This window comes from Perognathus longimembris, chromosome 1, assembly GCF_023159225.1.
Source record: "Perognathus longimembris pacificus isolate PPM17 chromosome 1, ASM2315922v1, whole genome shotgun sequence".
Classification (NCBI taxonomy): Eukaryota; Metazoa; Chordata; class Mammalia; order Rodentia; family Heteromyidae; genus Perognathus; species Perognathus longimembris.
The window spans coordinates 36,796,161-36,812,033 of record NC_063161.1 but is presented as its reverse complement, the minus strand read 5'-3'; the positions used below and the strand labels follow the sequence as shown (position 1 = coordinate 36,812,033).

At 41.7% G+C, this 15,873-nt stretch overlaps 1 protein-coding gene and 1 long non-coding RNA gene across 3 annotated transcripts in view; both read right to left on the bottom strand.

The window, feature by feature from the left end:
- Positions 1 to 4,329: 4,329 nt before the first annotated feature.
- On the bottom strand, positions 4,330 to 4,726 carry LOC125361431. The gene is made up of 2 exons (XR_007212947.1): positions 4,416 to 4,726; positions 4,330 to 4,372 (listed from the first exon to the last, which is right to left on the bottom strand). It is a non-coding gene; the product is annotated as an uncharacterized LOC125361431 (long non-coding RNA).
- A 769-nt stretch (positions 4,727 to 5,495) lies between these two features.
- The window catches only part of Cpm (carboxypeptidase M), a 56,931-nt gene continuing 46,553 nt past the window's right edge, over positions 5,496 to 15,873 (bottom strand). For both annotated transcript variants that reach the window (XM_048359899.1, XM_048359908.1), the window contains 4 exons: positions 15,304 to 15,474; positions 13,044 to 13,196; positions 10,217 to 10,365; positions 5,496 to 6,715 (listed from right to left, as the gene is read on the bottom strand). In XM_048359899.1, coding sequence (XP_048215856.1) covers positions 6,473 to 6,715; positions 10,217 to 10,365; positions 13,044 to 13,196; positions 15,304 to 15,474 — 716 coding nt within the window. In that variant the 3' untranslated portion in view covers positions 5,496 to 6,472. The remainder of the gene's footprint in view (positions 6,716 to 10,216; positions 10,366 to 13,043; positions 13,197 to 15,303; positions 15,475 to 15,873) is intronic.

The window sequence follows — 15,873 nt, the reverse complement described above, 5'->3', positions numbered from 1 at the left end:
AAACTCAATTCTGTGAAGCCTAGATCTTCTGGGTTGTGATGTGTATATGTTGGTGCTCAGTAATAATATTAAAGCTGGGACCTGGGTTTGAAGCTGGCTTTAAAACAAGGACATATAGATCTCAGGTCCAAAAGCTAGAGGATTAATTCCAAGCATCATTCAACATTATCCTCCTGCCCTCCCTTCCTCCCTTCCTCCCTTCCTCCCTTCCTCCCTTCCTCCCTCCCTCCCTCCCTCCCTCCCTCCCTCCCTCCCTCCCTCCCTCCCTCCCTCCCTCCCTTCCTTCCTTCCTTCCTTCTTCCTTCCCTCCCTCCCTCCCTCCCTCCCTCCCTCCTTCCCTCCCCCTCCCTTTTTGCCAGTCCTGGTGCTTGAACTCTGGGCCTGTCCCTGAGCTCTTCATCTCAAGGCTACTGCTCTACCACTTGTGCCATAGTGCCACTTCTGGTTTTCTGGTAACTAATTGGAGATGAGAGTCTCATGGACTTTACTGGCTGTCTTTGAACCATGATCCTCAGATCTCAGCCTTCTGAGTAGCTAGGATTACAGGCGTGAGCTATCAGCACCCCAGCTAGCTTAGACTTTTCTTAGGGTGGTAAGCCTTTCAGATAGTTTAGTATGTAGGTATATAGACTCTTCATAGTAAACAAGTTGCCATGGCATTGTACTATAAAAAGATAACAGTTCTACTTTCTGGTTGGATTCTGAATTGTGTTTTTGTATTTATATATTAAAAAAAAAATTCCCCTCACCCTGGGGCTTTTAACTCTGGGACGGGGTACTCGCCTTGAGCTTCTTTTGCTCAAGGCTAGCAATCTACTACTTGAGCTATAGCACCACTTCCTGCTTTTTCTGAGTAGTTTATTGGAGGTAAGAGTGTCACAGACTTTCCTGCTAGGCTGGCTTGGAACTGGACTGAGATCCTCAGATCTTAGTCTCCTGAGTAACAGGATTATAAGTGTGAGCTACTGGCACCTGGCTTTTTTTTTTTTTTTTTTTGGCTAGTCCTGGGGCTTGAACTCAGGGCCCGAGCACTGTCCCTGGCTTCTTTTTGCTCAAGGCTAGCACTCTACCACTTGAGTCACAGTGCCACTTCTGGCTTTTTCTATATATGTGGTGCTGAGGAATCGAACCCAGGGCTTCATGTATAGGAGGCAAGCACTCTACCACTAGGCCATGTCCTCGGCCCACAATTTTTAAAAAATCACATTTATGGGAGTTAAATTTTAGTGTTTGATTTTTGTTTATAACTTCCTAGATTTACCCCATTTTTAGACAGGATTGTATAATTCATTGCCTTTTCCCCTCCCTTTGTGCTGGGGATTGAACCTAGGGCCTTATGTATTAAGCATGCATTCTCCTATTGAAATAGACTACCAGGCTTGCTTTGGTGCTTTTTATTTCCTTTAAAAAAAAAATAGGCAACATTGGGTTGGGAATGTGGCCCTAGCATTAGCGGCTTGCCTAGAAAAAGCCAGAAGTGGTGTTGTGGCTCAAGTGGTAGAGTGCTAGCCTTGAGCAAAAAGGAAGCTAGGGACAGTGCTCAGGCCCTTTGTTCAAGCCCCAGGACTGGTTAAAAAAAAAAAAAAGAAAGAAAAAGGCAATCTTTGTAGACTGTGATTTAATTAACTTCTGTGCTTCAACTATTGAGAAGCCAAGTGCTAGTTGCTCATGCCTGTAATCCTAGCTACTCAGGAAAGTGAGATCTGAGGATAGTGGTTCGAAGCCAGTCCAGGCAGGAAAGTTCATGAGACTTGTATACACTAAACTACAAGAAAGCCAGAAGTGGTACTATGGCTCAAAGTGGTAGAGTGCTAGCCTTGAGCAAATAAACAGGGACCGCACCCAGACCCTGAGTTTAAGCCCTAGAACTGGCCAAAAAAAAGTGTTCTGGAAGGACTATGGATTTTAGAAGAGATGTTGCATTATTATTGTCTAATAAAGAACATTGAATTTGATCTTCCCTAGGGCTTATTTTGTGGTAATCAGTTTTCTCTAGTACGTAAACTTGATTATATTTGGAAGATAAACTTATTTTGGCACTGGAAAGAAGCAGTGTTCAGTATATGAATATTCTTTATTGAGAATAAAATACACTTACTAAACCCAGAGGTAGTCATGTCCCCTTCCAAATAAACTTCACAATCTGTTTTTACATTTTAATCAGTTCTTATAGTATAAAAGGAAGACACTGTGAAAGCTTATAAAATTAGTTATAAAATCTATAAAGGCTGTGTGGAGTTATTAATATACTAAGTATGATAAGATGGTTGTTTGCAGTACTGTTTCTCTTTTAGGAATTCTTGGCACCCTTCCTTCCTTCCTTCCTCCCTCCCTCCCTCCCTCCCTCCCTCCTTCCTTCCTTCCTTCCCCTCCGCCTAGTCATGAGGAAGATATACATGATAGCTCATAAAATGAACAACTAATTGTATTATTATATAGAATAAGAAATGTCTCAATAGAGAATTTACACTGTTGGAATTAAGACAATATGCTATGTTTATTTTTCTAGATTTCCTAAGAAAATATACTTGCAATCCAGCACCAGTTTATACTTTCTAAACATAGAGCTAACTTAACACCATTTTTAGATAGACTACAAATGTAAATTTCATTCGGGGAAGAAAACTCAGAAGTCTTGAAAGGAGGCTTTCAACATTTCTGACATTCAGCAGCTCTTGCGATTAAGCACCAAAATCAACACTGACATTTTTGTCCACAGTGATTTAACATTTCTCTTAAATACATTTGTGATCGATGTGTTTCCCATTTAGATTCAGGTTTATGAATACTGCTTCACCACTGTGTAAGTCTGTTAATATTGATCAATTCAGAGTAGGCACCCAAGAAAGCTAATGTCTCTTCATGAAAGCTTTGACTATCAGATGATTGTTTGCACTAACAAATGTTAAGATGTTTTTCAGGACAACTTCATTTTTATGTAAGGTCAAGATTCCGTTTATAATAAATAAGGTCTGTTCCACTGCCTTCAAAGTATCCACCTGAATATGAGTTGTCCTTGCTTCATCTGGACAAGCACTAAAAGCACCAGTGTATGATGTCTCTAGCATCTAGTAATCAGTCAAGGAGAGCTGAGGTCTTCATTTTGCAGTTAAGGAAACTACATGTGTGCTGCACTTGAACCAAGGGCTCCTGACATCCTAGCTCCCATTTTACTCCTGCATTCTTCTTGAAAACTTTTTAATCATGTTGGTTTCTCTAGAAATGGATTACATCTAAACCTGGAGCTTGAGAACTGTAACCAGCAGTCTAAGAAGGCCAAGAATAGTGAAAGGTGTTAGGGAGCCTGGTGGCCTGTTCTGATACAGAATCCCCTAGTTGTGTCTGTTGGGAAAAAGGGTTGGAGTCTTGGGGATTGAACCCAGAGTTTCATAAATTTCTAAGCACATACCACCACTGAGCCTAATCCTATTTGTCTTGGAATGACTGGTTTTAAATTGGATTTAGATACAAACTTTGGGTTAGAAAAAGTAACTCACCTTAAGGTTTATGAACCCAATTCAGATTTTAGTTCATGTTCCTTTAAAAACTTCTCTTGGGCTGGGAATATGGCCTAGTGGCAAGAGTGCTTGCCTCGTATACATGAAGCCCTGGGTTCAATTCCCCAGCACCACATATATAGAAAACGGCCAGAAGTGGCGCTGTGGCTCAAGGGGCAGAGTGCTAGCCTTGAGCAAAAGGAAGCCAGGGACAGCACTCAGGCCCTGAGTCCAAGGCCCAGGACTGGCAAAAACAAAACAAAACAACAACAACAAAAAAAAAAACTGCTCTTAGAAAAGTTAGAATTCTCAATTGAAAAGTGGTACAGGGCTTGGTGGCAAATCAAGTAGTCTTAACACTTTTTTTTTTTTTTTTAATTGCCAGTCCTGGAGCTTGGACTCAGGGCCTACGCACTGTCCCTGGCTTCTTTTTGCTCAAGGGTAGCACTCTTGCCAAAGCGCCACTTCTGGCCTTTTTTATATATGTGGTGCTGAGGAATCAAATCAAAGGCTTCATGTATATGAGACAAGCACTCTTGCCACTAGGCCATATTCCCAGCCCCAGTCTTAACACTTTAATACATAAAAATCAAATTTTGCATTATATTTTCAATTATATGTTACTGCTTAAAAATGACCAAGACTTTAGGACACTACTAGATTTTATAAGTTTGGTTAAAAACTAAAAATACCACTGATAATAACATGGATTTTGTGCATAGAATAAGATTGGCACCTAAATGTTTGTGTATTTCAGTCCACAGAATTCCAAGCCCAGTGTAGTTTCATTTTCCACTACCGTAGAATTTGAGAACAAAGGCAACTCATAGTGCTTAGAAACACACAGTACTTATTCTACTTGTTTTTACCCCTTACTCTACTTGTTTTACTTGACTTTCCCTCCCCTTTAATTCCTACATATAACTCATTAACATAGGTAAAATCTTAGTGGAAAATAGCTCCTTTGAAAGTGAGCATTTTCAAGTAAAGTAATATTGCTTTCTGATTTTTTTAAGGGTAGCTTATACTGGTTTAGGTAACATCCTTTCTGCAAATTTTTTGTGACATATAAGTGAAAGCACTGCATTTAGATTTTTCTGTTTATATGTACATGCAAACACTTGTCAGTTATTACTAGTGAGCTGGAGATTGTAGAAGCACACTCTCATAAAATGATCTAAAGCCTTACTGTTTCCTGAAGTATCTGGGAGCAGCAGGTTTCTGGAACCCTTTTTTTTTTTTTTGGCCAGTCCTGGGCCTTGGACTCAGGGCCTGAGCACTGTCCCTGGCTTCTTCCCGCTCAAGGCTAGCACTCTGCCACTTGAGCCACAGCGCCGCTTCTGGCCGTTTTCTGTATATGTGGTGCTGGGGAATCGAACCGAGGGCTTCGTGTATCCGAGGCAGGCACTCTTGCCACTAGGCTATATCCCCAGCCCTGGAACCCTTTTTTGTTCATTTAGTACGTACTTTTAGGCTATGAGGATATACACATGAATTTTTCACCCAAATAGACTGTGACCTCAAAGAGCTTGTCTACTAAGAAAGCCCATGTGAAGCAGATCATACTATAGTGTTGTAAATTCAGTAGTCAAGGTCAACAATTTGATCTGGGGGAAGCAAAGAGATAGGGCCTCAAACTCCAGATTTCCTTTAAAGGAATGGAATGGGGTTGCATGGGATGATCATCAAAGTCTTCCTGCTAGAAGTGCTATGTAAAAGTTCATCTCCTCACCCTTGCTCTCCTTCCAAGCCCCAAACTGAATTTGAACTAAAGGCTTTACACGTGCTACAGAGGCACTTAACCACTTCAGCCATGCCCTGCCTCCAGCTAGAATGCCATTTTAAAAGAGGATCAGAAAACAAAATAGTGAATCTGAATGTCTTTCCAGACCCATACAGAAATAACGTAAGTGTTTAGGAAACAAAGCAGCTGATTTTGTTTTTCTTGCCAGTACTAGGACTTTAACTCAGGGCTTCTTGCTCTTACTGGGCTTTTTGCTGGTTAATTGGAGATAAGAGTCTCTTGGATTTGTCTGCCCCAGCTGGCTTTGAACCTCAACCCTCACATTTCAGCCTCCTAAGTAGCTAGGATTATTGGTGAAAGCCAGCAGTGCTTGGCTAGAACTTACCAACATTTATACTGTTATTTAATGAACCTATGAACATAGGGCATGAAGAATAAAGAAGCCTCAGGATAACTCAGATTTCTATTGTGGTGGTACCAGTAATTGAGATAGAAAATAAAGAAGGGGAAAACTACTGAATGTTCAATGTAGAGTGATGTACCTATGGGTCATCTCCAGATGTATATGTCCAGTGGACAGCTGGACATAAATCTGAGGCTTAAAGGAAGGCAGAGTTACACATTAGGATGTCCTCAGAAACACACCCAGATGCAGAAAGGCAGGAGTGCAGGCTCTGGAGGGAGAAAGACTCAAGCCGATGTACTGCCTTGGGGCTCTGTAGATAACTTTGCCATCCTATCATAATTTCTTGGGCCACTGAGACGTTTGCCTATTTTGTCTCTTGGCTCCTTATTAGAACATTAGCAAAGTTAAATATTCGATTTTCTGATCATTTCTTCCTTTGTGGAGAAGTAGGTATAGCATTGTTTCTTCACAAATAGCACTTGGCAAAGTCTTGTATGCAATAGGTGGTCAATGTTCATCTCTTGGCTTGTATTCATCTTGATTTTCATATACAAAATTGGTTCCCTCTGTTTTGCTTCTCAAATTCAACTTGATTTCTAAGACTACTTCAAGATTAAATGTGAATGGGAAATACTTGATAGTTTTTCCATTCCAAAGTGAATCATTCATTAGTACCCCCCACACATTGGGAGCATCCATTTCTCTTCTTAGGGAAGACCGCAGAGTTTATCCAATTGAGGTACCACCAAAGAGAGTGAAGAGTTGCTGTGACCTGGAGTGACCAATCCCTGATTCCAGGTGATGATGGTAGTTGAGTTTCACATTTTACTTGAAAAATATGTGTATAAGAGTCAGTAAAAATAAGAACAAACTAGGCTTTGTTACAGTGGAGTGGCTTGGCATTGTTTTGTATAGAGGAATCATCGGGCATGAAGGATTTGATACTAGGATAGAATCCAATTTCCCTTGGGATGAAAAGATAAAGTCTCTTTTGAGAGCACTAAAATCCTGGGATTTCTCTGGAATAACCACCTTTGTGAGGTGTGAGTCATGTCCGGGGACTGTAACCTGAGGTGGGGGAGGGGGAGGGAGAAACAAGAAACAATTGTATGAGTGACTTCAGATGTTTTGTAATGCCAATACTGAAAACATTGATACCCACCACTAAAATGCAGCCTTTGTGCAGTACATGAAACAATCTGCCAGGCCTCATGAGCTGGTAACTGATAAGCTATCCAAGGCCTACTGATGTAGATCAGTTGTTAATACTGTTGCCAAGAATTACAGAATGAAAGACACACACCTTATCTAGTGATGTAAGTCAGGAGAAAGAAGCAAGCAGTAAGCTGATTTTACTGCCATTTTCGTGGAGGGCAAAGGTGAGTTATTGTCCCAAGTCTATACTTAATATCCTTGTTGGAAATCACAACTGTACCTTTTCTCAATTCCCATTTTCCTTGCTGATTGAAGTGTATAAATCTTCCTTTAAAAGGTCAGTTTTTCCTTCCAGAAGGTCTCTATGTAGCCCAGACTGGCCTTGAATTCCTAATTCTGCCTAAGCCTTTCTAGTGCTGCAGTTATACACAAGATTTCTTTTCTCTGTATCCTTCTTGGAATTTGCTATTCAATTATTTATTTAGAGACAAGGTTTTGCTGAGTAGCCTAGGCTAGTCTCAAACTTACTATCCTAAGTCTTCTGAGTGCTGAGAATGCAAGCACCTGACAATAAGCCTTGCTTTTTTTCTTTATGAGGATGGCCATTCTAAGGGGGATGAGATACTATCTTATTGTGGTTTTGACTTGCATTTCCCTGATTAACAGTGTTGAGCATTTTTTTCATGCATGTCTTGTAGCTAATTGAATACCTTCTTTTGAGAAGGGCTTAATTCTTTTGCCTTTTTTTTTTCTTTTGCCGGTCCTGGGGCTTGAACTCAGAGCCTGGGCATTGTCCCTGAGCCTCTTTGTGCTTAAGGTTAGTGCTCTACTACTTGAAACACAGCATCACTTCTGGCTTTTTGGAGTAGTTAACTGGAGATAAGATTCTCACCGGGACTTTTCTGCTCAGGCTGCTTCGAACCTTGATCCTCAGATCTTAGCCTCCTCAGTATCTAGTAGCCACCAGCGCCCAGCTCTTTATTTTTTGCCAGTCCTGGGGCTTGAACTTAGGGCCTGAGCACTGTCCCTGGCTTCTTTTGGCTCAAGGCTAGCATTCTGCCACTTGAGCCACAGAGCCATTTCTGGCGGTTTTCTATATATGTGGTGCTGAGGAATCGAACCCAGGGCTTCATGTATATGAGGCAAGCACTCTTACCACTAGGCCATATTCCCAGCCCTATATTATCTTTTGATATACTGTTGAAATCAGCTTGCTACAATTTTATCAAGAATTTTTTGTATTTCTATCTGTGTCATCAAGGATATGGTTCTGTATTTTTCTTTCCTTGGTATCAGGGTAATGCTGGCCTCTGTTATAATAGGTTAGCAGAGTCTCTTCCATTTCAAAATTTTGGACTAGTGTAAGTAAATAATAGAATTAGTTCTTCAAATGTTTTCTAGAATATCATAGTGAGGTAGTAAAATCCTGGACTATTTAGATTGGAGATATTTTTGTTGTTTGTTTTTTGTGTTGTTCCTGGGTCTTGAACTCAGCTCTGGGAGTTATCTCTGAGCTTTTTGCTCAAGGCTGGCAGTCTTATCATTTGGACTAGACCTCTACTTCCAGTTTTGTGGGGTTTTTTCTTTTTGGTGGTTAATTGAAGATTGCAGGCATGCACTACTGGTGCTCGGAAGATATGTTTTAATTATTGTTTCAACCTCATTAGTTATCATTGTTCTTTTAAAGTTCTGGGATCCATGGCACTATAACTGTGAACTCAATGTTTTGGAACCCAGAGGAGATCTCTAGGTCTCATGGCAGCTGCAGTAGTACTAGGCATCTAGCACCCTTAGCCACTAGTATGTAGCAGTGGAACTCAGATCATACCTTTTCCTGGCTCCATGAGATAATCAGAAATGATCCCACTTCTGTGTTCCAAAGTCTGCAGGCTGTGAAGATGTTCCTAGGTCTTCTGGGGGTATGAGTGCATAGTGTCTGGGCTTGTGGCACTGGTACCCACATGCCTAGAGTTGTGTGTAGGCAACTGATGGAGACCTTTTCTTGGACCCATGGATTGAGAACAGGAGTTAATGGCACTTATGGCTTTGTATCTTTAGTTCTGGAGCTGAAGGATGTGGGTGGGTATGTTCTCAGTCATATAGTGTAAACTCTGATGGGGACAAACATGTCTTATGATGTTAATAATTTCAGTCCCGGAGCTAAAAAAATGTGCAGTGGCCTCTCCCATGCCCCCTCAGGTACAAGTTAAAGTGAAAGCCAAGGTTTCTGTAGACACAGCTGTGGTCCCATGACTGTGGGCTGGGAAGGAGACCAGGTGAGTACCGGTGTTGGGGGAAGTGGAGTCACAGTGGCTGCATTCCTGGAGCTAGACTTGACATTTCCACACTCCCCATGGACAGATGTGGGTGAATCTGGGACTTTGCAACACTGGCTACATGTCTAAGGTTGTGAACTTGTATGGGTATACAGCTGTTTGTTCTCGAAGCTACAGGATGACAGCTGTCTGCTGCCCTGAGAAGTAGGCAAAAGCTCAAATTTCCTGACAGGGTCAAGGCTAAGCTACTAGCTCCTAAGTCAAGATGGTGACTAGCAATAGCTCTCCTAGTAATTTGAGTTCTGAGAGTTGAGGGTAGTTGAAAGTGAGAACCTTCTTTGAAGCAGAGGAGTCATTTTTAGAACAGCCAGCTCTCCAGACTGGGTTTAAAGCTGAAAAGTAATCTACCGCTGTACTTAAGGGTCTCTGGCACTTTCCTGCTGACCTTAAAGAGCAGTTTCAGTCCAAGATTAAAGTGCCGATTGCTTTGTTCTTTTTTCTAGGTTGCCTTTCCAATATCCATGCAGGTAGGGCTCCTGTCACTTTGCTGGCTTTCAGAGTCCTCCCTCATTACTACGCTTGAAATAAAATTTCTTTTCTGTCCTGACTTCTCTCTGGCAGTCACATACAACCACATGGACTCCCTTCTAATCTTGTTATTAATGAGGCATCTTTATCATAAAAGATATCATACAAATGAGGATTTGGCTTCAATTAAAAAATTGTTAGGAGGTGGGCATTGGTGGCTCACACCTATAATCCTAATTACTCAGGAGGCTGAGATCTGAGGATTATGGTTCAAAGCCAGCCCAGGCAGGAGAGTCTGAGACTCTTATCTCCACTTAACCACCAGAAAACCTGAAGTGGTGCTGTGGCTCATGTAGAGTGCTTAACCTTGAGCTGAAGAGCTCAGGGACAGAGCCCAGGGCCCAGAGTTCAGCCTCATGAATGAAAAAAAAAATTGTCAGTAACATTTTATTTTTGGTTTGTTCCTATCATTCCTATCTCTGTTGGCCTTCTACCCCTTCCAATTGCAGGCCTAATGCTGTTTTTGAATTTTCCAGGATTATTTTAGATTTCTCCTGGGTGAGTATTGTGAGTTCTGTACTGTTGTAAACAACTGGGATTGCATACTTACATTTATTGTATAGGAACCAGGCAAGAGAAGTAGATAATACTCTCCAAGTTTGTTGGTTCTAAATGGACAGATATGTTTTCTGTCTTGGACTTCCACAATTACATTGGGTAATGGATTTCTATTCTGGTCAAAAACTTGTCCTTTTATACCTATAAGACAAAAGAAAAATTGAATATAAGCATCATATTTTGTGGCATAGGAAGTATTTTTCCTGTAACTAAGAAAAACATGCTCAGTATTTGTTAGCTGTTTTGAGTTAATAATGTATTACAAAAGGGAAGGTATTTTTTTAATCTCTACATTATAGTCAAGCTCCCAGTCTGATTTACAGCTTTATTTAGGTTTATTTGATTATTCTGCTCATTGCACATATTATCAAAATGAACAAACAAAGATGACCATCTAAGTACATTCCTATCATTTCCAAGTTGTTTGATCAAGCATTAATGCATACTTAATGTGCCATTGGTGGATTTTACAAAATCCTAAACAAAAAAATGCCAGTGTATTGATTTATAAGATATCTTTTTTTTTTTTTGCCAGTCCTGGGGCTTGGACTCAGGGCCTGAGCACTGTCCCTGGCTTCCTTTTGCTCAAGGCTAGCACTCTACCTCTTGAGCCACAGCACCACTTCTGGCCATTTCCTGTATATGTGGTGCTGGGGAATTGAACCCAGGGCCTCATGTATAGGAGGCAAGCACTCTTGCCACTAGGCCATATCCCCAGCCCGATTTATAAGATATCTATACAAGGAACCTGATGGTTTTTTTCTTACAGTCAGGTAGAACTGTGGAGAAAGCTATAATCACAGGTTACTTGAAGGATGGAATTGACAGAAGACTTAATAGTACTAAGACAGTGTTTATAAGTGCTTAGTGGGCTCCTGGCTCTATGCTTAAGGCACATTTTTCTCTTAGAATCTTCATATCAACACTAAGTTAGACATTGTTATTGTTGTCTAATATTATTAGACACTAACAGTTTGGGCCTGAAGCATAGCTAAGTTGTTGAGTGCTTGCCTAGTATGCCCAAGGTCCTGGATTTGATCTCCAGCACAATAAACAATCCCTCATCTGGCTAAGCTGAGGTCCAGACAAGTGTGGTTCCAGCCTTAAATACATCAGGTGACAAAACAGCTTGGGAACTCCCCAACCAGTGGTCCTCCAGGCCAGACCTTCCATGAAAACAGAGGCCGACAAGACAGTCACAGGTGTGTCAAAGTCTCAGACTCAGAAACCTCTTGGTGAATGGTTAAGGCAACACAGCTTGACCAATTCCAGTAATTTTCTTAAACTACAGGAATCTCAACAAGAGGGTGCTTGTCCCCAGTATCTCCAAATAAAAATACGCTGGCACTAAGGGGGAGAGAAGATTTCTATAAGTAATAACCACATGCACCAGTATTTTGAAACATGATTTCATTATTAAACTTGGAAAAAATTGTCTCTGTCTTAAACCACAAGGGGGCAGGGTTGATGTATGTTTGCAAATACTGTGTTGTTTCCATCAGATTATAGGAACAGGAAGGTAGATAAATGTTCTTCAAGCTGGGCATCTGGTCACTCACACCTGTAATCCTAGCTTTTCAGGAGACTGATACCTGAGGATTGCAGTTTGATGCCAGCCCAGGCAGGAAAGCACTTGAATCTCATATATAATTAACCACCAGAAAACTGGAAGTGGAGCTGTAGCTCAGAGTGGTAGAGCACTGGCCTTGATTGAAAAAGCTCAGGGACAGCACCCAGACCTTAAGTTCAAGCCCTATGACCAACAAAATAAATAAATATGTTCTTCATATTCCTCATAAAATAGAGTGTTAAATGGACTTTATTTTTCTTCTTTATTGTCAATGTGAAATACAGAAGGGTTACAGTTTCATATGTAAGGCAATGAGTACATTTCTTATCCATCTTGTTACCTCCTCCCTCATTTTTCCCCGCCTCCCCCTCCCTATTTCTCTCCCCCTCCACGAGTTGTACAGTTGGTTTACACCATATGGTTTTGTAAGTTTAAATGGACTTTTTATTTGTTTTGTTTTTGTTGCCAGTCCCGGGGCATGGACTCAGGGCCTGAGCACTGTCCCTGGCTTCTTTTTGTTCAAGGCTAACACTTTACCTCTGAACCACAGCACCACTTCTGGCTTTTTTCTATATATGTGGTGCTGAGGAATCGAACCTAGGGCTTCATGTATATGAGGCGAGCACTTTGCCACTAGGCCACATTCCCAGCCTTAAATGGACTTTTTTATGTGTATGTCAGTACTAATTGAACTCATGGCCTGTCCCTTAGCTTTTTTATTCAAGACTGGCATTCTACCACTTGGTGGGAGCCACAGCTCTACCTTTGGCATTGTGGTGGTTAATTGGAGGTAAGAATTTTACTGCCTAAGCTGGACTTGAACCACTACTCTCCTGAGTAGTAAGGCTGATAGGCATGAGCCCACTGGTATCCGGTTAAATAAAATTTTAAATTAATAACAGCAGCTGTTATGCTGCAAGTTCTATGTTATTTACCATTTTACAAAGCTCTTTCACTGGCAACATTCTGCCAGCACTATACTTTGAAGGTCACCCTTCCACTGCAGAGCTTTGTGTTTCCTGCTCAGTTGCATTCTCCTGTTGATACTGATAAAGGGATTTCAGAAAAGAATTTGCAGGGTAATATACTGAGGTTAAGTTGATACATGCCTCATGTAGAAATATGAAACAACAGAGGACCCAAACAAAGTTCGATAGCATAATGAAGAAGGAAGCATACATGTGCTCCAGCCAGTGGGCCTGCTATATGCTATTTTGCGTTAGCAAGGAATCAGTAAAATCTTACAGACCTAGGTGCACTTGTTTTATATATTCAATTAGCGAGGCTTTGTTATCATTCCAAAAGTACGGAAGCTTCTCCTCACGAGGATATTTACAGCACGACAACTCCAAGGTAATTTCAAAACACTGGGCCCAGATGTAGTTGTAGTCCTGCATTCCACCTAAAAACAAGCAAATTTAATTTTTGTTCATGTCTAAAATTGGAATGGTACCAAGTATCACATTCTTTGGGGACAAGTGAATGAGAGGCTTACAAGAAAAGGCACAGGAAAACATGAATTTGACATATTAACGTGATAACATCAAGGCTTCATATCTCGTTACCCAAGGCACGACCAGTCAATCCTAAATATTCCCATATGAATGTCTCGGTCAGAGATGACTGAAGTTCATTTGTGGTTCACAATTAAGTGAGGAGACTGGCTGGTATGACTTTTGCCTAGAATCCCAAGGACTTAGGAAACAGAGATCAGAAGGATGACTGTTCAAGGCCAGCCTGGATAATAAATTAGCAAGGCCCTTTCCCCCATCTCTGTTATGTGGGAGAGATAAATAGGAAGCTCACAGTCCATGCCTACTCAAGCAAAAATGTGAGATCCTATGTGAGAAAAAGAAAATGGAGGGAGGGAGAGAGGGAGAGAGGGAGAGAGGGAAAGAGGGAGAGGAGAGGGGGAGAGGAAGAGAGGAAGAGAGGAAAGAGAGCGAGAGAGAGAGAGAGAGAGGAGAGATATGTGCTCACGCCAGCAGGCTGAGAATATCAAGGATCCCAAGCATGTTAAGGATCCCTAGTTAAGTAATTGGGCTTGGAAATGCCAAGCACAGGGAATGGGGAAAGAATGCTCAACTCTGGATGAAGCCAGTCAGGTATGGCCAGCAGAACCTACAAGTGGGTCAGGAGGCTTGGCTCTGAACTTCTCAAGTTGCTGCTTTTTTTCTGTGGTTATAGAACTCTCATATACATACTTAGGAACAATTTCCAATAGCAGCTGTGAGTTTTAGTACATTTTCTACACATGTGGGTTTGTCCCCATGAAGGATTACCCTGCCACTGGTTGAAGGGTCTTTTGCTAGCCACAAAGAGGCAAGGGCAGGGCCCCTGTTAATTAATGGAGGCCTAGGGGAGGGGCAGATTATGGATAGCAGAGAGGTCCGAGGTGTTGTGGTGTCTAGTCGGACCTGAGGCCTGCACCATGATCGGTCATGGTCTATGTGTATTTTACACTATCAGGAAAGGCTGCAGTGTGCCAGACACAAAAGTAACAGTCCATGGCACTTTGCTATAATTCCTTCTTGCAAGAAACATCCTTCCTGGGCTGGGAATATGGCCTAGTGGCAAGAGTGCTTGCCTCCTACACATGAAGCTCTCGGTTCGATTCCCCAGTACTACATATATGGAAAATGGCCAGAAGGGGCGCTGTGGCTCAGGTGGCAGAGTGCTAGCCTTGGGCGGGAAGAAGCCAGGGACAGTGCTCAGGCCCTGAGTCCAAGGCCCAGGACTGGCCAAAAAAAAAAAAAAAAAAAAAAAGAAACATCCTTCCTTCCCATATACCCTATATGGCAATCACCCCCTCCCTGACCCGGCCATCCCTATTCCAAGGGTAGAAAACTGGAAGCCCCTCTTGCTCTTTCTATCTGAAAAGTTCTTTTGTTTAGCCTGTTCAATAGTAGTTTTTGAAACCATGGAACTGCATGTGATTCAGCTTCCTTTATGAACTGGAAGGTCTGGCAATACTAGCTTTCCACTTTGGCATAGTGGTAATTACCTGGATTTCAGTATCAGTTGCCTATCTAGTAGGGACCTAGGTGGTACATTTCTCCAAGATCTTCTCTATTTCCTATGCTTTATACCTGTATGCTATGCTGTATTCTTCTTTTTTTTTTTTTTTGCCAGTCCTGGGGCTTGAACTCAAGGCCTAGGCACTGTTCCTGAACTTCTTTTGCTCAAGGCTAGAGCTCTACCACTTGAGCCAGAGCACCACTTCTGGCTTTTTCTGTTTATGTGGCACAGAGGAATTGAACCCAGGGCTTCATGTATGCTAGGCAAGTACTCTACCACTGAGCCACATTCCCAGACAGCTATGCTGTATTATTTCTAAATCACACTGATACCTCTATTATTTATGTGCATTACACTTCAGCATATGGAGACACACTGAGGACCTGTGCTGTGCCTGAAGATCTTTGGACAATGTTTGGGTAAAGAATTAATGAGCTGGCACCTCTAAATAAAATCAATATGGAGAATGGAGGAAATGAAGAGAGACTTACCTTGGAGTGGATACCAAGCATATCCATTTGTAATTCCATTAGGAAAGTTCATTTTATTTTTACACTGGTCTCCTTTCACCATGTTGGGGTTTCTTGAAGCATAGGTATGTGCAAGGTATTGGAAAACATCATCGTCAGGAGTTAGGCTTCGGGACAGCAGTGCTCCAGTGGCTATATTTAAAAGTCAGAGAAGACCTTTCAGTTGACTTTAGAAGCAGAGGAAATACACACCACAGTAATAACAAGCACACATGCTGTCATTTCCCTAGAGGCAATCTACCCACTTCCATAAATGCTTCCTCTACTCTTTTGATTTTTGTGCTGGTACTGGGCTTCAACTCAGGGCCTTGTGTTACCACTTGGCTTTTTGGCTCAAGGCTGGTGCTCTACCACTTGAGGCACAGCTTCATTTTTGGCTTTTTGGTGGTTATGTGGAGACAAGAATCTCACAATCTTTTCTACCTATGCTGACTTTGAACTGTAATCTTCATCTTCTCTCCTCCCCCCTCCTTCTTTTCTTGTGCTAATCTTGGGACATGAACCCAGTGCCTAGGCACTGTCCCTTAGCTT